The sequence below is a fragment of the Coloeus monedula genome (genome assembly GCF_965178545.1).
Source record: "Coloeus monedula genome assembly, chromosome: 3".
Taxonomy (NCBI): domain Eukaryota; kingdom Metazoa; phylum Chordata; class Aves; order Passeriformes; family Corvidae; genus Coloeus; species Coloeus monedula.
The window spans coordinates 44,970,671-44,998,030 of NC_138783.1; the positions used below are offsets into that span (position 1 = coordinate 44,970,671).

At 34.5% G+C, this 27,360-nt stretch overlaps 1 protein-coding gene across 6 annotated transcripts in view; it reads right to left on the minus strand.

Annotated features, from left to right (window-relative positions):
- PSPC1 (paraspeckle component 1) overlaps positions 1–27,360 on the minus strand; it is a 59,332-nt gene that overhangs the window by 25,197 nt on the left and 6,775 nt on the right. For 4 of the 6 annotated variants that reach the window (XR_014226286.1, XR_014226287.1, XR_014226288.1 and 1 more), the window contains exons 5-6: positions 23,602–23,686; positions 22,589–22,697 (exon numbers count right to left, since the gene is read on the minus strand). Coding sequence is in view for 3 of the 6 variants with exons in the window: in XM_082278390.1 (XP_082134516.1) it covers positions 22,589–22,697; positions 23,602–23,686 (194 nt within the window). In the remaining 3 variants the exon portion in view is untranslated. Of the gene's footprint in view, positions 1–1,191; positions 1,362–5,403; positions 5,462–16,012; positions 16,116–22,588; positions 22,698–23,601; positions 23,687–27,360 lie in introns of those variants that run through there. The other 2 variants (XM_082278389.1, XM_082278391.1) reach the window with 2 other exon arrangements.

A 27,360-nucleotide genomic window follows, 5' to 3' on the forward strand; every position in this document is an offset into this window, starting at 1 on the left:
ATGACTTTTTGTAGAAAAACAACAGTTTAAGCTAGATACTGTGATTTATGATACCATGTTCTTTTCCATACAGATCTTTTTCAGTGTATATAATCACAAGAGAATGTTTTCAGGTGACCAGTGGTCTCCAGCAAAAGCATTTCCAAATCCAGTATTTTGTGGATAGCATCCTCCCCACTTTGTGAGAAATGACACAACTGATAAAATGAGCTGGCTCCTATGATGTGAAGTAAGATCCTCTCCTTTTTAACTGGTAAAGACCAGACCTACAATATATTTTGTGCAAAATCGAAATCTCATTTTCCTCTGTGGAACAAAGGATTTTGTTCTAACTTCATTATACAGATTTCTCAATCACAGACAGATACTGATGAGAAGCTATATATAAAAAAACCACAGCTACAAAATGCTTGTGTTCCAATAAAACTGTAACAGAGTAACTGTTAATACTACATTCTCCTTTAGGTCACACCACCACTAATCCAAGTATCTAGTAACAGAACAGTACTGAAAAAATATGTAAAAGTCAGATTTTAAATTATATAGTTGTTTCTCTACATAAGACATTACAGCTAGGAAAAGTGACTGCCTATGAGAACAAAGCAAGAATGGCTAGTGCTTTAACTGCATCCCAATCGCCTATCTGCCCTTGATTAAAAATTCCAGATGTATAGAAGACATTCCCTATTACCTGTGGCAACTGCGCAATATTTTTTTTCCTGTATTGATATGACAGTTATCAATAGCTGTTGGCTACTGATTTTCTAAGTGGCATAATCACTGTCAATCTCATGCGTTTAACAGTGTTAGAAAAGAAATACAAAGAACACTAAAGTTGCTTTAAAAAATTAAATAGTTTACACAAAGATATCTTCACACTTTGTACCTTCCAACATTTAACTGTTCATCAAAAACCCCAACAAGCTAATTCACGGAATTTAGTTTTACTAAGGAAAAGAAGAACAAAAGTCTAAATTTACAGACTAAGGGAAGTAGGGTTTTCACAGTAATAGCAAAAAAATATTTCCCGTATGGGTTGCAAATTATTTTCATGAAAAGGTTTTATCAAATACTTTTAACAGATCCAAAACACATAACACATTCTTACTCAGCGTGAAAATACCTTTGGTAACAAAAATGGGCCATGAGACATGACAGCTATTCAAAGTAATTAAATATGTGATACGTTACCACTGTTCCATTATCTGGCATCATTGGTGTTCCCATATTTGCAGCTCCTTCTGGTCCCATGGAAGGACCAGGACCCATTGCAGGGCCAGGTAAAGTTCCTCTGTTGTTCATATTCATACCCATCATTGGAGGAGGGCCTTGGTTACCAGCAGGTGCTGGGCTAAACGCATCTATGCAAAACAATCTATACTTAGAGCTGTCCTATCTTAATTTTACAAGAACAAACAAACAATTTACAATACTTAAAAAGCCAAATGTACAAGATTCAAATACTGGAAAAAAATATACATATTCTTTGAGACTGTACATTTATCTCAATCATCTGCTTTTAAACAGATTTTAAATAATCTCTATTATTCTGCATAATTTCCCTCATGTGAAAATCCCAACCTTTACAGCTAAATATAGCTGTACAGTTCCAGTGCAGGAACCAAAGTGTTCATATTGCATCTATATGCAGTATGCACACCACAAATTAGCAAAAATCTCAAGTGATTTTACATATATTGGCAGCTGTAAGAAAACTTGGCTATTTCAGGATCTTAACAGATGAAATGTACATTTGCAAGAAGTCTTCTACCAGTAGTATGTTAATTGATATAGTGTACAGTATATTAGCCTAAGCAATACCAGGGATGGTACTCAACTTCACAATCAACTATTAGTAATATAGCATAAATAAAATCTTGCATTTAGCTGTAATTACTTATGGTATAGGTACCAGAAAACTAAGTAGTTTTGTTAGAACTTGAAATAACAGAACGATCTTCTCCAAAATTCTGAATCCAAGAGGCCGAAGAAAATCTTGAAAACATATTCTGAGGAGATCATTAGCTGTAATATCACATTAAGAAGCATCACTCTGCCAGTCCTCACTAACATCATAACACATAGGTAAAAATGCCTTCACAGCATTTTCACATGTTGCTATAAGAAAGAAAAAGGTCTGATTATCTACCTCACATCTTACTATTATGAAATATCAACTTCAAGGCTGGTGGTGATGCATTCCCCCCGCCCCCCATAATAATCCATCCTTTTCAGCCCAAAGTATGCATTCAAAATTTGATAATGGAAGAAAGCATACCTTTTGAATTTAGTGTACACTTTAAGAACACACTTTAATAATATAAAGAAATCTGACATGTTGTTAAACTAATAAGCCTGTTGTTTATATTTTAAAAATAAACCCTCTCACTTCTCAGCACAACTGCACTTTTTTAGTAACGAATATATAAATACACATCATTGAAAGGAGGCTACTTGGCACAGATACAGCACTGCAACTATGTGCAGGTATGCAAAATTACATCTGTATTACTTGCCTTGAGTACACCATGTCACAGCAGCCAGTGAAATCATGGCATCAAGATATTGCTGCTAAAATTGAAGACCTGGGTTTGATCATATACATTATGCCAACCACAAACTCCTTAGCAAAAACAATGTATGCTACACAGTAGCACATGAGAAGTGCTGAACAAGTTTATTACAAGTGACAGAAATCCTCTAATTTTGAAAAGCAGAAGTCTTTGAGCTTAGTAATGAATAACTCCCAGACCTCTCCCCATAACACTAAGTCAAAGCAAAGGTACACTCAGGTTGGATGCTTCTCACCTACCCATACACATGATCAGTTCGTGTAGCAGGTGGAAGACCATGCTACAATTCAAGAAAATTACAGCAGCATATGCTCTAAAATGGTTTTTTACTGTCACCCATTCAGTTAGTATAGAAGGAAAAGAAGTGTAAACTGCCAGTGTAAGGAGAAACCTTTATTCTCAGAGGCTAGAGGCACTCTGCAGGACTATCATGATGGTAGCAGCACTTAGTGCAGGCAGTAGTGCCATTAACTAAGTGCTAAATTACTTGCTATTGGCTTGTTTATCAGCCTAATTAAACTGAGCCAGCTGGCCACTCACAGGTACTGTCACTTATCTGTCAGCTGCAACAGAGTTCTCATGCTCCATATCACACAAATGCACCCAGGTGGCATATAGCAACCTATACTGTCAAACCTCTAGAATACTGATGCTGTTTCAGGCAGAAGCAGATCTGAAAGGAGGAAAACTACAGAGTATAATGCAAAGAGTGGGGCCCTGCATACTTGCAGCGAGAGGCCACTACAATTAGCTGTATATTATATATTAGCTGTAAGTCAGAGGTCCTCCAAAATCCTCCTATCTCCAAAGCAGACCCTAAGAGCTAACCACTTGATTGTCCTTTCTTTTTGGTGGGACACTGATGTGAGGAGTTAATTTACAGGACCATATTCAGCAACAGATGGAAATTAGTGACTAATAGTCATTAGTGTTCGTGCCACCATGCAGACACTTAAAAAAAAAAAGCTTTTTCCTGCAAACTGAAGGGCTGAAAAAGTCCACTCTAAATGTCTGAAATGCACCAACATGCCAGTCATTAATCCTCATCAATGCAGAGACAGTTCCCCAAAAAAGCCTTTTCTATATTAAAGTTTATACTCTGTACTTAGCACTGTGGATCCAGTTAAGTGCTCTGATGAGGCATACATATTCTCTCAGAACTTGTTTGTCACAGAAAGCTGTAAAAATGAACAGTTCTGCACAAGTCAGCCCAAAACTTATTAAATCTGCCACAGAGGTACTCTGCTTTCTAAGGAAATTATCATGAGCTCCCTCAGTCCCACATTATAAAAAGTCACAAATGGCACAGGTAAGGTCAGTTAAAAATAAAGTTATAATTCCAACAGAAATGTTGACAAAGGATGCTACTGTCAACAACAAAAGACCTACTATTTAAAGGTCTACTGCAAGGTTTTGGGAGCAACTATTTTCATTGTACCAATGGAGTTAATATGCTGGAGAAATGAACTTAAAATCCAGGCTCTACAGAAATAAATGCTACACTTATTTGCTATGGATACTTTAAAATAGCAGTTCACTGTTACTATAACATTTTTGGAATTATACAATTTATTTCTAAAAGTATTAAGTTTAAAATCAAGTCTTAACATAAAACTTAGAAAGCAAGACCAATAACATCATTGTTAAGAACTGCAGTAAATACACATTTAAAATCTGCATGTAAAAAGTGTATCTTGTGGATCTGAACAACTGGCACAGTATCAATATTTATGAAGTCTTCTAATTAAATGAAATTTTCAAGTATGCTGCAACAATATGCAAAAGTACAACTATAAAATAAAAAAATTAAGCTTTAATTTATGATTCACTTTAATATTTGTAAATAACTGCACAATGTCTTTCTTCAGATTTTTTTTTTAATAATTTTCATCATCCCTGAATGCACAAGCCTATTTTTATTTTTCAGCCATAAATAAGTCTCAATAAATGCAAGGACATTTATTATTATTTTAAAATAATCCATTTTAAAATATGAAAAGCAGATTCATTACTCTATAAATTCACATTACTCAAAAGGTCAAGTGAAATGTTTACTAAGTTTTACATGTACCCTCAAGTTTAAAATATAGGGGAAAATAGTTTTATTACTTTTCTTTTAATTATATCTTTATTTTAAATTACCATTAGGAAGCTTCCAATAGATTAACAATTCACACAGTTTAGTTAGATTTGGTGATTTTGAAGAAATATCTTCACTCTTGTTTAAAAGCAGATATTCTGGGTAAGTAAGATTCCAAATTGTTTCAGTCTGCATATATGGAGCAAGCACTAGTTATACTCTTCTAGATTACACAGTAATAGTTTTTAGCAGTGACAGTATTTTAAGTTGCAAGAGCTAACTGAGAATACTTGCAAATAGAGACTTGGAGCAAACTGGTAGAACACCAAGCACGTTACCCATTTATCTCACAAAGTATGTCAAGAAGAACTTGCCAATTTTAACCTCTACATCATTTCACTGCATGCAATGACAGTCACAATTTCTCTGAAGAGGTAGTCACTCCAAAATAATGCCAAATATTTTTTTAACATAAAATTCCTCTTTTGTATCAGATAACTCCCAGAGCATCACCTTTCCCTGATTTTTGTTCAACTTGCACATCATTTTTTGCCATGTATAGTCAAAGCAATTAAGATACACCAGGGGTAGGAGGGAAAAGCTGTTTGAAAGCAAGATACATGTTGGGGTTTTTTTATTCCCTAATATTGCTTACTCCTTAATTACTTAATTAAGTGTTTGAGTAACATGTACAGTCCCAAAGAAAAAAAAAATTTACATTACAGAAGCCTTTTTCCTTCAGATCCCTACCTCCCATGTTTATTGCTCCACGAGGACCCATATCACCCATTCTCATTTCCTGTTCTCTCTGAAAGTAAACATAGTTTTCATGGTCAACCTATCATTCTTAGAACTTAAAACATTCCCATTCACTCCATGAAAATAAAAATGTTAAAGTTTCAAAAGTTTCCATTGATTAAAAATAGTACAAGGAATGAAGTTAATTATACTCCTGGTTTCTATAATACCAAATGGATTAATAAGTTCAATATAACAATGCTGTACATTTTTGCATATTAAAGATTAAATATCCCAAGTTTCATTTATCAGATGCAGCAGTTTAAAGCTCCCAGTTACGTGAACAACTGCAAATGAATCCATCTTCACACAGTGTTTTTAATTAATAAATATGTTTCTATTTTACCTGTAAATTAACAGGTCTTACTACAGTACTTGCTTAAAGGCTGTGGTTCAGTAATACTCTGATTTCATGACACAAAAACACTTGTGTTGATTAAAAACCAAGCCCTGATGTATTATGTTGGGGTACATAAATTCAACCTACCAATTCATTATTTTTCCAATAGTTGTGACTTAACTTGGTGCTGGCATATTTTTTTAATGAATTATACTTTGCTATTGATGTTAGTTCAGATACTAACCATCCTTTTAAAGCAGCATAAAACTGTAGTATCACCAGAAACTGCAACATGCATTTACACTAAACAGACAAATAGCACATCAAATTGATAGAGATTCAATTGATGCTCAGTCACCCAATAGCAAAAGATTTCTGACATTACTAAACATAAACCAAGGCGTGCTGTTAAACAATACTCAAAGAATAGTACCCAGAGTATCACCCAAATAATCACTTATGGGGGAAAAAAATGCTCTATCAGAGACAATTCCAAGGGATTTTAGGATTACTGTTTACATCAAAAAGATTAAATAGAAAAAGAATCACAGTTCAAAACAAAAACTAAGGAAATTTATTTTTAAAAATTCTCCTTAATTTTTTACAGGAATGTGAACAAGTATTCTGCTCTTGAATAAACACACATATGCTGAGAATAAGAAAATACAAAAAAATTTACCTCATTCTGAAAAACCATTCCACTTACGATTTAAGAGCCTACATTCGGATGCACTTTGAAAACAAATCCACATACTAGGCAACTAAATCAGTCTATAAGCGACTTTTACATGGAAATATTAATAAATCAAAATACATTCATAGTATTTGTACAGGTTCACAAAAGTCTGGTTTGGTCAATCATATTTGGGATACCAAAAACGAGTCTTCTATCTTCAGCCACTTGAAGCAGCAGACACCACTATACGACAGAACAGAACCAATAGGTTTACAAAAATATCCTGCTATAGGAAACTGCCACAAGATATATGATAAAGAGCTCTCAGGTCAACAGTTTTGTTTGTAGTAACTCAAATTAACCTAGAAAAAGTACTTAACATCAGAAGAGCACATACTATTTTCAAAAGAATATGGCTTAATGTGGAAAGGAAAAACAAGGCTTCGTAACTAAAAGACACAGGCAGGTTTTAAGGTCTAGCTAAAAAAGGCCATTGATGGAACACTAAGGAGATCTCTTCCTCTCAACCTAGAACCCATGCTAAAAACTTATTAGAGAACATGCAGCTACTTTGACAGACCTTTCACAGTAACAGTAATTGGCATTTTAAGTAAAATCAGCAGCCCTGCTGGGATCAATCATACCCATAAACTGCCATGAGTTAGTCAAAAATCAGCATACAACTTTACTGATTATTAGTCTGCTTGGACACCTCAGTCTTGACATAAGAAAGTAGAAAGGAAAGTGGTGTATCATCCCTACTGTCAATCCCTAGACCAAAAGGAACACCATGGCTACCAGTTTACACTAGACAGCGTGAGCACACATGCACGCCTGTATCCTTGTGTGAAAACCAGACACGTCGTGAACAGTTGTGAGAAACTTAGCTACAAAGCTAAGTACTAGACTCTACAGTAGGCACATAATTTACTTGATTCATCTCAGGTTCAACTGCAAGTTGATTGGTATTTGGGTTTTTTTTAATGTGACAAGTGCCATTAGGCAAGGCCAAGTACAATACTGGCTAGATAAGGATGTTAAGTATGGAGCTGTAAAGCTGCACTAGTTACTAGAACTTCTTTTCTTTGTAAAGGACAGAAGTATATGCAAGCTCTGATGTACACTTTCTTTAAAAAACACACTAGTCTTCCTCCTACCAATCTTTAAATGCTACCTTGAAATGCTACCACTCTTCAGTTCACTGAAGTACAGAAAAAGACGGGTAGAACCTCCCTTTTTTTCGTCTAGTTTAACATTTGTAAGAAAAACCATGAAGTCATTATTTGCCCTTTTTTTTAGCTTTAACTTCAGTGTTGAATTAGTACAGTATAAAAAACATTTCAGCTGTAGAATCAAGATCCCTAAATGTGCCTTAAGGTCTCTGCTGCCTACTACTTTATCAACACACCTGCAAGATTAAGATGCTGCTGCTACTTATAACTATTCTTACTGTTGCATGTTCAAAATATATCATGTTCCCTTGATTTTTCAGCACAGGAAAATTCTCCTGTACTCCTAACACAGAATTAGCAAATTTACACTTCCTATCAGAGAAAATAGTCAATTTCAAACGTTAACCAGCAGTACGTATCATTAATGTCATTAGAATCAGATATTCAAACATCTATCTGGAGGAGACCTGGGTGGTAATAAAAATTCAGTCCTGTCACACACAAATCGCAAATCGTGTCCTAGACAGCTCTTTACTATGTGAGCATAACCATGTTACTACAGGTAAGGTAGGTCAACTAGCCCATGGGTTTTGCCCAAAATATAACAGAAAGGAATACACAGGCAGTTTGACAGAAGAGCTGAACCAGTGCTGGTTGGTAATTCCAGCCCTCCTGAGAGGTTCATTTTCAGATACTCAAGCCTTTTGCAGATGATAGCGTTACCTTCTCAGAGCTGCTTCTCCTCACTATATGACTTCCCATTCTTCTGTTCAGTAGCAACCTGCTTCAGCCCCTTCCCCAAAGCCACCCATAACTACCCATAACAGGGAGTTAAAACTGAGCAGCACGAGAACAGGGCTAAACTCTTAAGAGAGAAATACGTGGGGTGATTAAGAACCTCTGAAGTCACCCATACCTAGGAAAACAATCTTAACAGGAAGAGAACAAGAAAAACAAATGATATGCTATTATAGGGGGAAAAGAAAGCCATAAGACAAAGAATGTGTAGGAAAGAGTAAGTTAAACTTTCAGAAGACCAGAAAAAAACATTATCAAAAAAACAAAGTCAGCAAACAAAAAACATCTCTCAACTCAAAACCAGAAAACACAACTCAAACCTTTCCAAATTATTTGTTGCCAGGATTCTTGTAAAATACTTCAGAATTTACTAATGCAGACAACCTTCAAAAAGGTCCAATTCATCTGAGTAATCTTTTAGAAAAACTGCTACAATGGCAATTATAGGATTATACTTGCTAATTACTTTAGAGAGAAGCATTAAAAATCGTATTTCTCGCAATTCCAACTAATTTTAATGTCAAATGTAAAAAGTAGATATACACCAAAATATTGAATACACTCCGTTTTCAAAATATGTATTTTGCATTTAATATAGTATGGATTCTTCCCTTTTTACCAAGTATTTGAAACCAGATTTCCAAAGTATTTGAGGTGTTATCATGTGCTATGTTCTTACAACTCAATCACCACTGACAGAGAAGTCTAAATATACAGGGAACGGCCAAGATGATTCTTCTGAGTTTGTTAAATATATTACACTATTTTTTAATTTGTTCTACAAAACCATGAAACTAAATGTTTTGAAAAACACCTAAGAATTGATACAGGACAATGTATCAGATGAAAATTCCTTCTCACACTGCAAGTAAAAATACAAATAGTCATAAACCTGATTTTTTTTAACTGACAAACCAGTGCTACTATTTTTCTTAAAAATAGGCCTTGCAATTGCAGCAGCCCAGAGAAAATTAATCTTGTCTCCAAGTGATGCAATATTCATGGTAACAAAGCTGTCAAAAATTGTGGTATGAACTAAACATGGCATGGAAAATTTTAGAACAGCAAAAAGCACGCTATCAACAGAAATGTTAAGACGACAGTTTTCAAGGGTTTGTGGCCAGAAGATGCACTTTCCAATTAACATGCAACTATTTACTCACATTTCATAGTACAGTAACCTCAATAATGCTAAGACACGGGATCCAAAAAATGCCTTAGCAAGAAAAGAACACTTGCCTCATAAACTTGAAAATTAAAATCAATAGTTTAATTAGCACTTTATCTAGGTTGTGTGTGTAGTGCAAAATGCAATCAAGAGTGCTGTTGATTCTCACTTGTCATTAACACAAAAAATGAATTTTATTCTGTAACAGACTGTATCTTTGTCAAAACAGCTATGATATTTCTGTACCTCTTACCAGAATTCATTACTCCCTTCTAGTGTGGTTTATTTCATTAAGTTCCTTCTAGAAAAGAAAAATTATTTCCAAAAACCTCTTGAGGTGGCATAAGGCCCTTAAACCTTACATAAATTGTAACTCACTGAAAGACATCTATATTTTAATGACATAAATCATAAAAGTTATTAAAGCTGATAGTTAGCAATCAAAACTAGAATTTGGGGGATACTTTTGATTCTGCATTATTTGTCTTTTCCTCAGAATAATCTACTATTTCACTCCAATAACAAGTTCACTGGAAGTCAAGCTGCCGGCAAGAAGTTAAAGTAATAAAAGGCTTCTCTTCCATCCACCCCTTCTAGTCACCCTTCCCTCTTTGATTTGTTCCTCAATTAAGATCTCTATGCAAGATCCTGAAGTTGCATTATCCCCACACAGTTCATATAATAGCAGTAAGTAATTTTAAATGAAAAAAAAAAAAAGACCTTTCAAAATACACAATTTGTATGCGTTCCTGAGCACTGAAGTCTGTATTGAGAGCTGATCCCTACTCTGAGCTGGCCATCATACTACATGATTCCAGAAATGACTTCCAGCCTAAACTTCTCAAAACTATGAACTGAGTGATAGCACTCACCCTAGAGTCTAGAAAAATATAAGCTCTCTTACTTCACAGCTACACAAATACTTTAAACTAGATAACAACGAAAGTAAATGTAGCTATAAAGCATACAGCATGCAGTAAACTATAGAGTCCTTTTTTTAAATAGGAAGCCTAATGAAAACACACTAAGACAGCTAGAGGAGATAAAGGCAATTTACTGCTTTCTGATTCAAGTCAGGAATAAAGCTGATGCAACACTAAAAAACCCTAAAAAGTAAAAAAAGTAAAAAAGTATCCCATCGGTAAAATCAGGAATACACATTGCATGAAATACAATCAGATACACATATTCCAGTAAATGCTACAAATTGGGAAAACACTCCTAATGGTAGTAAAAACTATAATTACAGAAAAAAAAATTATTACTAATCCAGTGCATTTTGTAAGTATTTCCCTTATTTCAGTAAGGTTGCAAAGGAAGTATGAATTTTACTAGAATAGGGGAATTTCTTTTAAAACTAGCAAAAGTATAGCAATGTATTTGTGGAAAACCTCTCTGCACTACATCTTTGCTCTCTTCTTTTAGTTCTGAGAACAAACAGTTTTCAACTTCTGTAGGGTCTCATTTTCCTTCTGCATCAGTTGCTGAGGATAGTCCTCAGCAGCTAAACCCCACAGAGAAAAAACATCCAACATTAAGCAAATGTAATTAAAACTACTCCAAAGTATTTACTATTGTAAGTTGAAGTTATTCTTTAAAAATACAAAAGAACCTTGTATTACCTTGAACAATGTCTTAAAATCACAGGTATACTGTAATAAAATCTAATACTAAATTTATATTCATGTGCAAGACAGCTACCACAACATAATAAAAACATCTGTCTTAATACACCCTGTAACATATCCCCGTATATTTTACACAGATTAATAAAACATTGGGTAGGAGAGTACTCCATTATCCAACTTCATTAACTAAGTACTGAAAAGCCTTTCAGTGCATCACCTAACCCTAACACTGTAAAAGACAGAAATGGATTGCACTTTTGTCTGTGACAGAAAGAGCATACATACTCTGTGTTTTCACAGATTTAGGAGAAATGATTTTCAGAAAGTTACACAGTTACATATTGTCTCACATTCACCTTTATTTTAATACCAGCCATTTCTGATCTTCACAAAATGGAATACAGTTCAAGATCTGTCTTTGTTAAGGCTGAATTAGCTTCTACTTTGCAAAATACAGAACTTGCTGGTTTTGGGAGGGTTTTTTGACAGTAAAGTGTTAAACAACTGTGAACCTCCCAGAATGTTTTGGTTTTGTCATTCTCTTACAGCTGGATGCAAAACCCAACCTCAACTAAAGTTAGCTTCCTTTCAATGCATCAATCCTCACATGATGTTTAAGTCAGGTCTACACTGACAGTTTTGGAAAAGAAAGCAGTTTAATTGCACTAATATGACTCTCAATACAAAGACCTTCAGGAGATACATCTCTAACCAGCAACATTTAATAATCCTAAAGATTAAAGAAATGGTTAATCCTAAAGGTTAAAGACAATACTATTTAACACACACCAATGCAACAGCTTTGTTTTACATAAGAACTCATACTTCTGGAATGTATTACACGTCAAAAACTCAAATTACAATCTAACTTGTTAACAAAAAAGAAGATAGTCTAAAAGAAGCCAGGATATGCCATAGAACCTATCCTGTTGATTACAGAACTTGGTTCCATATTGCAATTCACATCATTTCTGCTTCATTATTTTGTCTTGCAGTTACTTGCTCCTTCACAATTTTAATATTGCATTTAAGCCACTGTATTAATATAATTGTGAGTTTTTCTCCCACCTCTCTTATTTCCATTTGTTAAAATACAGTAAAACATTGTATATACAATATCTATAAAACTGACTAAAAATGTATTTCGTTTTCTCTGCTGTAAAAGTTATTCACCATCCCAAAAAAATAATGTACACATAAGGTAAAATCAGGCCCTAAACAAACTGCATATATATATATACACAGTTGCTAGGAACAAAATCCAAACATTTTAATTCCATGCCTCCAATCATCATTGTATCATCTGTTCAGGTAAAGAAAAATCCTACCATATCCCTTCACTGTATATGAAGCACTCTCTGAGGATGTAACTGCAAAGAAGGATACTTTTCCCAAATGTCTTTGCTGTTGATGATTAAGAGAAAACAAGTATAAAGGTATTCTGGCAGATTTTCCCCTTTATTTAACAACTAAGGCTCATAAGAAAGGTAAAAATCTGCATCTCAAATATTTTAAGCTAAAATTCAGAAATAATTTTTCACACGACAAAAGTGCTTAGAGAAGGTAACCACCTTCAACAGATTTGGAAATCCTTTGAAAAGTGAGATTATATCACTTCCCTTAATAGCAACCTTCTCAATTCTGCCAACTAATCTGCTCCTGCTGGACTTAAGAGCCACCTTAGATTCATGGAACCAACACATAAAAAACATTTCTCCCATTTCTATTAGCCTCCTCTTTTCAGTAACAGTAAAGAAATTAAAAATATAAATTAAATACAGATCAATGGCTTAACACAATACAAATGATTTTTCAAAGGCACTTTACTGTTTACTTACCCACAAAAGTACTTTCTGGAAGAAATATACATCATATGACCAAGTTCACAACCGAAACATGTAACAATTACACTACATTCACAATACATTCATATCTTCGGAGGCATATTAGATAATTTCATGTGGCATCTCAGAATTATTCTGGTTTCATATGAGCTGAAGAAATGTCAAGAATGGATAAATAACAAAACAGACAACCTGGTAGGTTACAAATTATTCAAGATACACTCCACTATTTACCATGGTGGGTGTTGACTCGAAGTACTGCTTAACTGGCAACAAAGACTGGGCTAACTGTACCCTCACACAGAAATGCACTAAAATATTAAATTGAAAATCAGGTTTTATAGAACAATGCTGCATTTTAGATTTCCCAAATTGTTACATTTTCCTTGCCCAAAACCCAAATCTATACAAATATTAAAAAGAGTGAACACTGGATTGAGTCAAAAGAAGAGTTTTCCCCAAATGCAAGATTCAAGGTAAGACGTAGTGAAAGTCATTGATGTTTACTTAGAAGAATTAATCAGCCAAGAATACCCTTTATCATGGAATGTTTATGTGAAAATCTACTTCTTAATTGAAGCATCAACTGTAAGACTGCAAAATCGACTTAAAAGCACCACTAGTTATAGCCACAGTGCACTAAATATGACTCTTTGCCAGACTTCTGTACTAACAATTTTTCTTCATCAAGTAGATATTATATATGCCAACTAAATTATAACAAAAACCAGTCCAATTGTAGTTGCTATCTCATAACTAATTTAAGTAGACAAGTAATTAGAATATGCAAGTATTTGTCAAAAAGAAACTGAAAGCCAAAGTCTTGCAATGCTACAAAGAAGTCCTGTAGGAGAAACTTCTAGCACCCATACAGTGTCTTTTATACATGTTATGGATGTTGCTTACAACCAGAATAGTACAATGTTTAAGATTTCTCCAATTAACTTATGGCCTGTCCACATATACAGCACACTAAAACATACGGAAATATAAACAGAGAAGCATCAGAGAAACTTTCTGCATGAAGCCAAGCTCCACAGTTATTTTATACAACTTGTAGGCCATTTCCTGTAAAACTGGAACAATATGAGGCAGACTTGAATGAGGAAGATGCTTGTCATTTACATAAACAAAGTTCTGACTGATGAAAATAATACATTCTACCAGGCAATTCTAGCGTTTGCATCAAAAATTTAAGAAACTGGTCATCAGAATAAATCCAAACAGATTAAAAAACATTGCTTTCTAGCTAAATACCCTAACCCAAGTCCACACACTCTTAAGCTACAGTGTCTGGTTTCATCAAAAATATCCAACAAAAACTAGTATTTTATTTATGTACAATAGACCCAAAGGTCAGAATTATGTTAGGGACACAATGGGGACCACCCAGACAATAGGGACAAACACGAATAGCTGGTTCTCACCTAAACTCAGAAGTTCCCCTGTAGTTAAAAGAAATGTTTAATAATTCAGACATGCTGGGAGAAACAAACATGAAGACTCCATAAGTAAATAACATTTAAAATGTATTATAAAAACCAGAAGCATGTGAGAAGATAAACAAAGCCTGAAGAACCTAATTTCAACATCATACTGTCTTTTTTGGATCTTTCATGTAACTGCATTTGGAACAGAAAACTACCAGCTCTCCTGTCACAAGCAGATAACCCAAACTGCATTTGGGACCTGTAGTAAGAGCAGTGTGCTTCATGTCACGTATAGAACAAAACTAATACAAACACTCTTTCATCCCACACAATTCTAAGCCTAAACTAATGAGCCAGAAGCCACTGTAGGAAATTGTAATGGTGACAAATATTTAAGTAGGGCCCATTGTGATAGGACATGGGGTAATGATTTTAAACTAATAGTGGATAGGCCCCCCACTAGATCCAAGGCAGAAATTTTTTACAGTGAGGGCAATGAAATATTGGAACAGGTTGCCCAGACAGGTGGTGGATCCCCCATTCCTGGAAACATTAAGGAGTGGATTGGATGGGGCTCTGAGCAACCTTAAGTAGCTTAAGATGCCCCTGCTCATTGCAGGAGGCAATGAACTAAATGGCCTTTAATGGCCCCTTCCAAACCAAACCATGCTATGATTCTAAGATTATGTTCAGGCAGAAACATCTTTGAATGGCAAACCTTAGCCTTATTTAATTGACTCTTCAAGCTTTAGTTTCTATTGAACTCCCCATCATTACAGTTACAAACCAGCTCTACTGAAACTCGTCATATTTATTAAAAGTGTTATTAAAATTAAAATTATTAAAAAGTTCACTATTTATTAAAAGTGCTAATTAATTGGAAAGTAATACCCAACCTCTGCACAATTAAAGTGTACTTGAAGGAAGACAGAAGTATCAGATTTAAACTCCATTTTCCTCATGGAAGATTTAATAACCCAAAACAAGCACTACCTCCAATAACAAGAGAAAAACTACTTTGACAAGGAGGCTTGTGAAATATTCATGAGAAAAGTCATAAATATTTTAATTTTAAAAATAACAGCCTGGTATCAATATACAGGCAACAGCACTAAGTTAATTTCTATTTGCTTCTATTTCTATGAGTTTACTGCACTATCACTATTAAAATTTTCTGCTCTGTGAGAGCAACTGAAGCAAAATGTTAGAGGCTAAGCAAAAGGTCACATTAAGAAAAAAAACAACTTGGAAGGCACTAGCTTGAGAGAGAAACCAGGTCACTAAACAGGCTTCCCCCACACTGTGCTACAAACCCATTAACAGGTTTCCTCACATCCAAAAATAGTATTTCTACAGAAGTTTCATTTATTGCTTCTTGGGCATTTTATTCTTTCTTTAAACACAGATCCCTTGAGCAAAGACAAACTTTTCTAAGAAGAGGAACTTATTTTGGTTGCAAGTCTCAGGGCCACCAAGCAAGATCACAGGATTTAGAGAGGTAGATGAGTCTGAAATAGGTACCAAGCAGAAAACTGAAACTGAAAGTTAGTTTCTTCTTAGTCTGGGTAAATACGTGTACAAACTCCAAGTCAAACTTAACTCCAGTAGCTGAGGAAGAAAAAATGAAAATTATTAAGGCAAACATTAATTTTAGCTTCTTCAAATATATATGGCATTTATCAAACACATCAAAGAATTTTTCTAAGTTATTTATAAAAGCCTTATTCTTACTTGTCAGAATATGAAAAACTGAAGAACTCTATTCAAGTAACTTAAGTTGAATAAGCAGATTTTATTTAAATAGTGAGCAGCAACAATTTGCAAAAATTATATTAAAATACAGAATATAGACTTATTAAATCTGCTCTTGATTAGATTTTTTTCATTTTTATCTGTAAAATCCATGAAACAGCAAAAGTTAAGTACGCAAATGGAGTATTCTATAAACAAGCACAGATGCATTGGCGGTCCCTCTATCAATAATTGAACAAAAATGGCATCTGCTACAGCTGAGGCCTCATGAAACACCAAGACTGACAAAGACTAATGTCATTTTGCCATTCCATAAGCAGCATCTGGAAAGTGTTATTTTAGTTTCTTCATCATCAATCTTACTGAGAGAAAGTAAGGTTATAAACAAAACCAGATATTCTAAAGAATATTAACAGAAAATTCTGTATCAATTACTGTAGAAAAGAACAAATTTGGGAAAGCTTAAAAGCAGTACCACAGCACCTAAATTCATACTGGAGGTTTATGCACATTTGACAGCACATTAAAGTATAAAAATTAATTGTGAATAGTCGCTTGTTCTATTAGCAAGTTCACATAAAGTACATATTAGTATTTTCCAAAGCACTTTGTGCAAACATTAGAAGATGACTGCAACAGAGCAAAAGATTAGTCTCCTAAACATAACACGAAAATATCACATTGCCTAAATACTCACAGTTCACACAGAAACATAAAGTTACAAATGAAACATAATATTGTAACAATTATTTGCTCCGTTACTGAAAAATTACTTTAAGTAGCATCCTTGACATACATAAAAACGACCTACAAAACCAATTATGAACCATCCTAAAATGATCATTAAATACTTACAACCAAAAGATCTTATTCCACAAATACCTTCATTTAATGTATATAAGCACATAATATGTTACAAAAAGATACCTGAAGTTCTGGATTGATTTTCATGTAAAATGCTTTTTCATACTAAAAGCAGATATGACAGTTAAATAGTTTTTTCTACCTGACAGACAATGTAATTAAAGATTGAAAACAATTTATTTAGTTTCTGAAAATAATATAAATTGAGTATTTTAAGGCTTGTTAAGGAAGTATTATTCTTGCCCAAAGCAACAACTTTAGTATCTGAAACACCAAGGAACAGAAGAAATGCATGATTTAAGAATCTGTCTACTGATGCATATCACTCCTGAAAAAATAAAAATAGTTTAGTGCTATTGCCAAAACTAGGACTGCCCACAAAAACACAAACTGCATATTTATAAACTGCTTGCTCAAAGGCCTATCCTATGTTGATTTACGCATAGGAAGAAACTTGATTGCTTAAGTAAAACCACTGCCAAGAAAAGCAGGAGTAATTTGTCAGGGTGGTGTCTTTTCATTCTACATTTAATGATTTGTCTTCTTCCAAGCTAGTTTTACCTTAAAAAGCCTTTCAGGCGTCACACAGGAGCTATGTATGCTGGACTACAGTAAGGATGCAATTCACCTCACCCAATCACGCTCTATAAAAGAGCTTTTATAAAGGAGTAAGAAATTGAGATTTTATTCATACAAACTCAAAAAACTTCACCACCATTAGCTTCATTATGTATATGAGGCTGTCAGGATAAAATAACCAACATTTATTGTTGGAAAACATATCAAATTTGAAAAGATTCTTAGAAAAGTTTTATTAATTTTTTATTGGGCATCTGCCTTAGTTTAGTTTTGAGTAAGGTAGGAAACAATTCACCATTCAGTGAAAATTCCAACCGCTTACATTACTGGAGCTTTTGGGCACAATGATATGAGAAGATGGGATGAAAATACAGTTCTATTCACTTAAAGAGGCAAGAAGTGCAGAAATCTACTCCTGAACTAGTGAAGTTCAAAGAAATCTAACTGATAACCTTGTTTCAAACACATCTAATGCTTAACTTGCAAGTGAACATAGAAGTGAGGGATAAGACATGCCTCAATAGGGCTCCAAACAGTAAGAAATGGAAAACTGCATTTATAAACTGCTCCAAAGGACCAAATTCTTAGAACAAAAATGATGTTGGGATGGCATTCCTAAAGCTATAAACTTCATTGCTGTTTTGCAATGTGCTTTTTTACTTTCTTGCTCTTATCTGTCTTACAGCGTTTGATCCAAGTCCACTACAGCCACTGCTGTTGGAGCACATCCACTGCTTTAGCAGCTGACACTTTATGCTGATAATTACTCAACATACTTGAGAACAGTGCTTCTGCAAGAAACACTAAAGGAAAGCAAAACAACATCTAGAAATAATTCCTGAAAAGACTATGAGATTAAAAAGAGAAGTATTTAATATACAAAGTCTTACATGAAAAAACAGCAAGCATTCAGAAGTTGAAACTGATGAATTCTCAAGAAACAGTCCCTTACACATTCAAAAAGGGGTTTTCCTTGGAGGGAGGTGGGCAAGGACATCCAGAAGTCTCAATTCCCTCTTTAAACCATCAGTTAGAAGAGCTGTAAATTTTAGGCTGGTATTGCAGCTATTGTTTCACTAAGTACAATACCCACCCAACACTATTTCACAGTGTTACTACAGAATTAAATCCGTGCACACCAAAACTAGGACTACGACGCCTATATATTTTGGTCTCTGTTTTAGACACATGGAAACTACTTTAGTATACCAAATCCAAGCCACTAAGTTGGTGACATGAATAAAAGCATGTCTTGGAACTGGAATTGTTTTGTAAAACAGCTCTGATTGAGATCCAACAATATAAATCTAAGCAAGCCATCCATAACTGGATAATAACCATTGCATGTTCAAATAATTAATGTATTACTGGCACTCAGAAGTATTTTCTTTTTAAAAAATATTTGTGCTGTTGAAAAATAAATCACCATCAGCAAGTTCCTCTTTCAGCCAGAAGAATGTATGCAAAATAAAAATTAGCAAAATACTACTGGAAAACAAGTTTCCCAATTAAGCCACTGTGAAATCAGAATGCATATAAATTATTGAGCTACAACAGCACATTTCAACTAACTGACTTTTAGAAAGGAAGGGAAAAACCCTATCCAGTATGAAAGTGTTCATTAATAATTTATCTAGTAGAGATCACACAACTAGATGAATAAGTTGTTTAGGCATCACCAGGCTGCCCATTAGATTAACAATCAATGCAATCAAATTTGTAATGTACATCAGCAGCAGCAACAAGAATGCTTCAGGAAAAGAAATCTTCTCACTGAAAATATTTTTATCATCTGTAACAAAATCAAGTAACTGGTAGCTGCACTAAACTTGACTACAAGATGTTTTTCTAAAGTAGCTATATTTTTAAAAAATCCAAGTTTAGTTAGTTAGGGAAAAGAGACAGAAAGAAACTTTCAATGGGAAAGCCTAATCCTGCAGCCTTATATAAGAGGGTCCAATTCTGGTTGCCATCACACTTACCATTTATCTTCCTTTTTTAGACTGACCAGTAAAAAGTGATAGGATATAATTGAAAGAAGCTTACTTTTCAAAGCTTTTAAGAAACAAAAACAAGGATTAGAAACAATTATTATTGTCCTACTAAATAAAATGTTGTCAGAAGACTTCAATATGTTGTCAGTATTATGCCAAAAAAGCTTATCAAGACCCGAATGGTAAAAAACTATCCAACAGTATCAAAAAATGCAATTCTCACCAAGAGTCAACTTTTAACCCCTGAAAATAGACAATAACTTTCTCAGTACATGTATAATGGTAATCTGAGAGTAGAAGTAAGTGCAAGATGGAATCTGTTCATGGCAAACAAGTATTAATAAGAACAAATAAAAACAAATTAGTTGTATAAGAAATTCTACGTGGAAATCAGATTTGATGTGTCATTTTGCAATCTCCAGAAAAGGTTTACAGTTTTTGTCTGCTGCAAAATGCAAAGGCTTTTTCAATTCCCATTCACACTACATAACTGCAGTTATCTAAAAACATGTAATAACAAGCATCTATAAAATGATGGGCATGCTTAGACGCACAGCTGCCCTGATTAGAAACTGTTGCTAAAGAAAGTAAACACATCACTTGCAATTTTGTTTCAATTTTCCTCTTTTAAAGTTTAAAGAGCCTTAGAAGCAAAACCTAAGGCAAGACATAACTAGAGTACTAAATACTAGTCTAGAGAATACTTTTTTCATGTATTATTGTATATGCCACTTTAATTTCATATGATGTTTAAACACCACCACCTGTACTCTATATTCCTTTATACATAACTTAAAACGCTTTTGGTAGAGCTGTTACTGCAAAACTGCATCTATATATTCTTGCAGTGTATTAATTAGGTCCAGATGAACACACAATTTCAATAATACATGAGAGTGCAAAAGCAGTCTTCCACCTTTTACCTTTCCCCTCCAAATAATTTGATGTATAGAAGTCATAAAAATTATGCATAGTGATTGAAGTGCTTTCCATTTGAACCACTCCTCTTCCTTTCTTACTCTACATTTTTGCCAAGTCCAGCACACCGACTTTAACAGTTTCTATTCATATAGGGTTTGGAATTTAAAAATGTAGATAAGCAACAAGGATGGACAAACTGTGGCAAGCAATTTAAGCACAGAGACTAAATACTATTATCTCAAGACACCTGTAAGAAGAAAACCAGTAAAGGCTATGGTGGCCAACATTATCTAGTTTTCCCCATTCCAAGTTGCAGAACATAGGCCACAGTGTCCTAACAGCAGTAAATCTGAGGGAGCTACTGCCATCCCAGGGCTGTGGGTTGGCTCCCCAGCTTCCTATTACTGCACCTCTCTGCAGCAAGAAATGTGAGTCTCACAGATGAGCTAGGAAATTTTGACAAGTAGCTTACAGGGTCAGAAAGTCAGGCAACCCCAAAAGATGCTACATTAAGATATTGAAACAAAATTTCACATTTGGCACTACAGAAGTCACTATCAGTAAGCACTATTTCTAAATTACATCAGATGACTGTTACATACTATTTACCCAAGTACGCTTAATAGTATTTGGAACACACTACAGGACAGTATGAGTTCTGAATACTTGGTCTTCATCAGCCTGAAGAAAAGATGTGCTGAAAGCAGTTGTCTTTTAGAATGAGAACACAGGGAAATAAATTACCATCTGCTTTTGAAAGCAAGTCCCTCAAAACACAGTGAGCAGAAACAACTGGTACCTGTTAGTAAAATCAAAGGAACTATTTTGCTTCCTCCCCATCTTTACTAAAAACACTAAGGGGCAGAGGAGGGGGGAAATGTCCTGCTGAGAACAGGAAAACATTTATTTTCTAACATCTCTTAGGATTCCTCAGAACATACATAATAAATTCTTTGCAACCCTACAGAAAATTTTATGGTATAGAATATAAAACAGGTTTTTCTTTCACAGGAAATAGCTGAGAAACCAGCAGTTCATTTTTGATTGATGTATGGAGTTGCACCTCTGAAGAGGAGCAAAATCCCCTCCTGCAGACTACAGTTGTTTTAATAATGTAAAAGAGCATTGTGTGAATTGCTTATTCATTGTTTCCTCACTAGGAATAACTGTAACAGTAAAAGGTATCCTACTCATGAGAAAGTAAAAGCATTTGTAACATGGTTTGCATTCATTTAACTGATCTCATCGGTAGAAAAAAAGTCATACCCTTTGACCAACATAATTTAGAAGCTGACTCCTCTGACAGCACCATTTTGTCAGTCCTGCAGGATGAGTCTTCAGAGGCAGAGCATACCTAAATTACTAATATAAATAATTTACAGATTGTAGCAGGAGGACAAATTTTCCCCCACCTTCATAATCTTTCAGTCTCCTTTAATAATGATTTGGATGTTCTCCACATCTAGTTTTACACAGGGTCAAAAAGGGAGAGCGATTTTAGGTTCCATATGAAATTAACATTGCCCTTTTTGTTCTGAAGTATATTATTCTTAGTAAGTGAAGTATAAACCAAAACCAGTAATTCAAACAAGCTTAACAGCCTGAACTGGTTTAAAATTTACACCTTCAGGCAGAGTAGCACACTTCCTGATGGAAACATCAGGATGGTGATTCCCATCACCTCCCCTTAGAAAAATTATTCTACTGAAACATTTCAATTCCCAAGTAAAAAAAATTAGTATCTGAACATCTTCGCTTAACGGAAGTGTTACATCACCAGCTTGTAGGAAAAATAACAGTGATGTCATCATACAAGAGAGTAACTACACTACTGAATATGTAGCAATTCACTCAGGAGAACGATGAAATACTGAAGAGAAAACAGCCAACAAGAAGATGGCAGTTCAATAACTAGTATAAAAATAATATAATAAAATTCTTTTGCATCTTTCACCATTGAATTGTACTTACATTGTCCATGAAATTTGGCTTAAATCCTCCCTCCTGCTGTCGTCGTAATTCCTCCTGTTCCCTCTGGCGTAGCATCTCTTCTTCACGACGTCTGTGCTCTTCTTCATGTCTAGGATATTTTTCAAAATTATGTCAGCTTAGTCTCTTGACCTGCTCAGGCTTGCACTCAGTCTCAAGAGGTAAGATCAAGTACACGAACAGAGTTGGTCGTTAATTATTTTTTACATAGTGTAAGGCACTAATCTACTCAACTTCAGGAGTTTGAGTACTTTCGAAGTTTCATGGGGTTTTTTTAAACTGGAATACAAGTAATTTCAATACCAATACATTCTATACCTTCTCTTCCAGCTATATATTGGTAAACAGGTTAAAATATTCCAGTTTTTAAAAAGCCACTATGGATTAAAACATTTCAATACTGCCAAAAGACACATTTTTAATTCTGACATGTGTTTGTGCTCTTTTTTTCTTATTTATTGTGATAGTTAACACAGAAAGTATAAATCAGTACGATGACACTATGTCTGTTTTCTTAAACTTTAGAAGAGGCATTAAAACAAATATTTGCATAAATTAGATCTCAAAAGAAAAATTGTTTGCAACATACTAGAATATCAAGTGAAAATACCTTGCAAAATCCCTTGTCAGACCGTAAGATTGCAATGTTATGACTCTATAATGCAGATCACTGCCCATAAAATTTAGAAGCATGTTTCTATCTACTACAGCTATGCTTCGGTCACGTTAAAATAAATATGAAACAAAAGAAATAGGCTAAGACATTTCTATGCTATTTAGAAATCTAAGAAATTTACAACAAAACTAGCAGTGCTGAAATAAGTGAAAGAAATCAAGCAGCACTTGAAACCATTCTTTTATATTAGCATTATATTAACATTATCAGAAACATGACACATTATGCTTTTGAAAAGCAAGTTTAGCCAACACATCTAAATTCACGCGGGCCTACAGTGGCTGCATGCCACACCTCCACGCAGTAGAAGACAAAATACCTCAATTGTATCTGCTTGCGTTTTTGAAGTTCTTGGTTTCGAAGTTCTTCCAAACGCCTCAATTCTTCCTGACGACGCATGAGATCTAACAGGATTAAAAGTGTATTTAAATATAAAAGCTGTCAATCAATAACGTGGCAACACAAGACTTGTTATTACTGTCAGATTACAGTTCGAACATTCCATTTTTTAAACAAAATTTTCAATGCATTTAACTCATCTCTTTCCATAAAGCTAAGTCTAGTACTTGAAAAAAACACTGGATCCATGGCTTACAAGCACAGAAAAGGTACAAAATGGGCAAAGCCTCCAGAGCAGGTTACAGAAACAGAAATCTTAAATTCTCAAAGAAAAGGAAAAAAGCTCTCTCGATCCATTAAATCATATCCTGGTTTTACATCTAGGACAGGGCATCAATTTTCTCACAATGCTGTATACTGCTAAAATCACACTACTAAGAAAACCATCGCAGTATTTATGGACTTTCATACTCTCCACTACCTGTTGCGGACCACTGCGTGGCACACAACAGAAAAAGAGAAGTGGTATGAACTTCAGGTGCATGAAGTCTGAACCTCCATGGACATCTATCAGGACTCTGCTTACTGCAACTTACCACTGACTGGGCTTTTAACCCCACAAAAAAGGCCCAGCCATAGCCTCTTAAGAAGCACTTAAAACGATCTTAAAAAGCAGGGCATAACTCATAGTAATTACTTTTGCTGACCAGTCACATTATTGATTTCTGCCTGGAAATTTATGCTTTCTTCAATGAATATTCATTTCATAATTTGTTAGAAAGCAGTTCTTTATTTTTTAACTTCATAGGATATTGGCCACATATTATTTATAGAAACCACAAGTAACATTTTACCATACCACCCATTACATGCCTTTTATGCTTTAGTTCAACTATTCTGCAGATTTTCTCTACACATTTCTTCACTATATTAATTAAAATACCTTTTTTATTATGCAAATCACTTTCCTCAAACTTGCATCAGCATAAATTATTACAACTTAAAATTTTACTTTAATATCCAAAAACTACAACGGCCAGTACATTTTGCCAAAATATCATGTATTTGTTTTCTTTTTGAACAAAGAAGATTATCAGATTTTTACTCTCACAACATCTCTGTTGACATTAGAAGTCCTTTCTCAATCACATTTTACAGGACTGCTTTTCTATTCTCTTCTGCAAAATTAACACATTTCACACTTCAATGGAATATGACTACACTGAAGAATCACTCAAATCACCAAGTCTGAGGGCTGCTTCTTTCCAGCTATGCTTGCCATAGAAGCCCTGGCCACTGGTATCCTGATCGTTGGGCAGTGTCATGAGCACACTTCTTTCTGCTTTTAAACAGCTTTTAGGTTATTTCAAGAGTACAAATGTACTTTCCTTTTAAAATAAACCTTTGGGTTGCTTCAGAGTATTACTGAGATCAAAAACTAACCCATTCTGTATGCAACACTGTCCACTGTGGGAAAAGATGTTTCCTTTTCAGTTCTTTGTTCTTTCAAATTTATGCAGCACTCCCTATTTCTTGTGCACACAGGCACAAAATTTCCTACTTTCTCTCTACCACTAATTACTACAAATTTATCATTTCCTGTCCTTTGTTCTTAAGGCATAGCACTCTACTTTCCTCAGTGTTCTTTTAATTTTTCTCCATAGCATAGTTGTGATTATTGCCTTTCCTGAAACTGGTAGTATTTTTAAAGTTCAACATAGCAAATTATGATTCAGTATCATTTGACAACTGCAAAATCTTGACAGAAAGCCTTAGTAGGCCGTGTGAAAATACAGATATAGAAGTTCAAACTCTGCCAAACAAGAGCCATTCATATTAAAAGACCTGCAGTGATGGTATTCTTGACTGACAGGCCATTTCTCTGAACAGAAAAAATCTGCACTAAAGCAGCTGTGGGAAAAAAAGAAAACAGAGAGCATTATTATTAGCCTCTGCACTTCCTTGTGCTTACACTTTTACCTTCAACCTTCTACATAGGAGAGAGCAGGAAGGAGAGAGCAGAAGGTGAAGGTTTTCTCACCTCAGAAGTTAATCCTACAAACTGGAATATCAATTCCACAAAGACTTGTAAGCAGTTTTAGCTGCTGATTTTTAGGTTCTAAAGATGAAAAATAAATGCCAAATTTCCATATAATTGATAAAAAAATTAAGCTTCTGGTGAAATTCAGTCACGTTTTCCAGCATTTTCATAATCTATTTAACCATCATTATGAGAGAGTATTTACAAATGTTTGATGCATACCACCAGTACATAGATCAGAAATACCATGCAATTTACTTACACATGGAAACACGTATTCTGCTTTACAAATTACTTCTGACTCAGTCTGTCAAAATATGACACTTAAAAGTGAAAAATTACACATATCAAAGAATTAAATCTACCTTCAGAATTAATACCACACAACAAGAACCTGAGTACTCAAACCAACATGTTCTAGAGTTCAAGTCCTACTAGCTCTTGTAAAGCAGTTTCAACACAACCTTCACCTGCAAGAGTATATGGACCAGTAAGCTCATCATTCCTGCCTTCTTTCTAACTCCTACACAATTAAAACATGATATTTTATTTCCTAATGACTGCTTCAATACATCTTTAAGTTTGACTTTGTGCACCAGGGATACAAAAACAATAATTCTAGGTTCTGATGCCTTAGAATCTTCATTGCATCTTTCTACAGAATCCTGTGATGCAATCTCATTAATATAATCAATATTCTTGGCATGGCATGAACTTAGACCCACACTGCTCAGAGCAACAAAAGGCAGCTAATCTTTGAAAATACATACAAATGAAAAAAACCACCTTATTTTCATACATACTAAAGAATTGAGAAGACCAAAACAGAACGAATACTTGCTTATCTCTAGAGCTTGGAAAATTAAATGTCAGCAGGTGACTAAGAAGAAACGTAACTATCTTAACAAAATTCTAAGTTATCTGGTACCAAAGAGGTACTCTGCTAACCAAACTGTTAGGGGGAAAAAACCTCCTCCTACACTAAAAAAACCCACATTTCCCCACTGGAATAGCAGCACCAAATGTTTTAGTGGCTCTTTAATGGAAGGAATAATTCTCTCTTTTTTCATATAACTGGCATTTAACAAATATTCAAAAAGAAGAATACATTTTCCTTCATGTTCTCCTTAAAAGAAACCCTAATATCCAAAAACATACCTAAGATTTTTCCCATGTTTTACCATCAAGAGCTTTTCTATCTCAATTAAGACACCACAGTCACCTTGTCTCAGTTTAACATGTAATTAAGACATGAATTTAAGAAAAAGTAATCTCTAATCTTGCCCTCAACTACAGGCAACAGGTGAATAAATTTGAAGGAAATTAAAGAGCATGATTTCTGGAACTGGATCATTAGCACTGTTAAATATTAATAATTAGATAAGTCAACAGGAGAGTTATCCAACCTGTATCTTAAGCAGTGTATCTTAACCATCATTACAAATCTCAGCCATGCATACACACAAAACTGTAATGTGTGTCTAACTGCCAAGGGAGGGCAGTACTGTGTATTGACAGCAGTATTCTTGCATCATATTAACATGCACATTCCTCACCTGTAACATACACCTGTGCTTACAAGGAAACTTAATGTGTCAACATTTTTTCTTGGAAAATAAATCAAGAAACAGTTGTCATTTCAGGTGCTGCAACAACTATCTAGCATTTCAGAACAGTTTTCTATGTTATTACACTCTT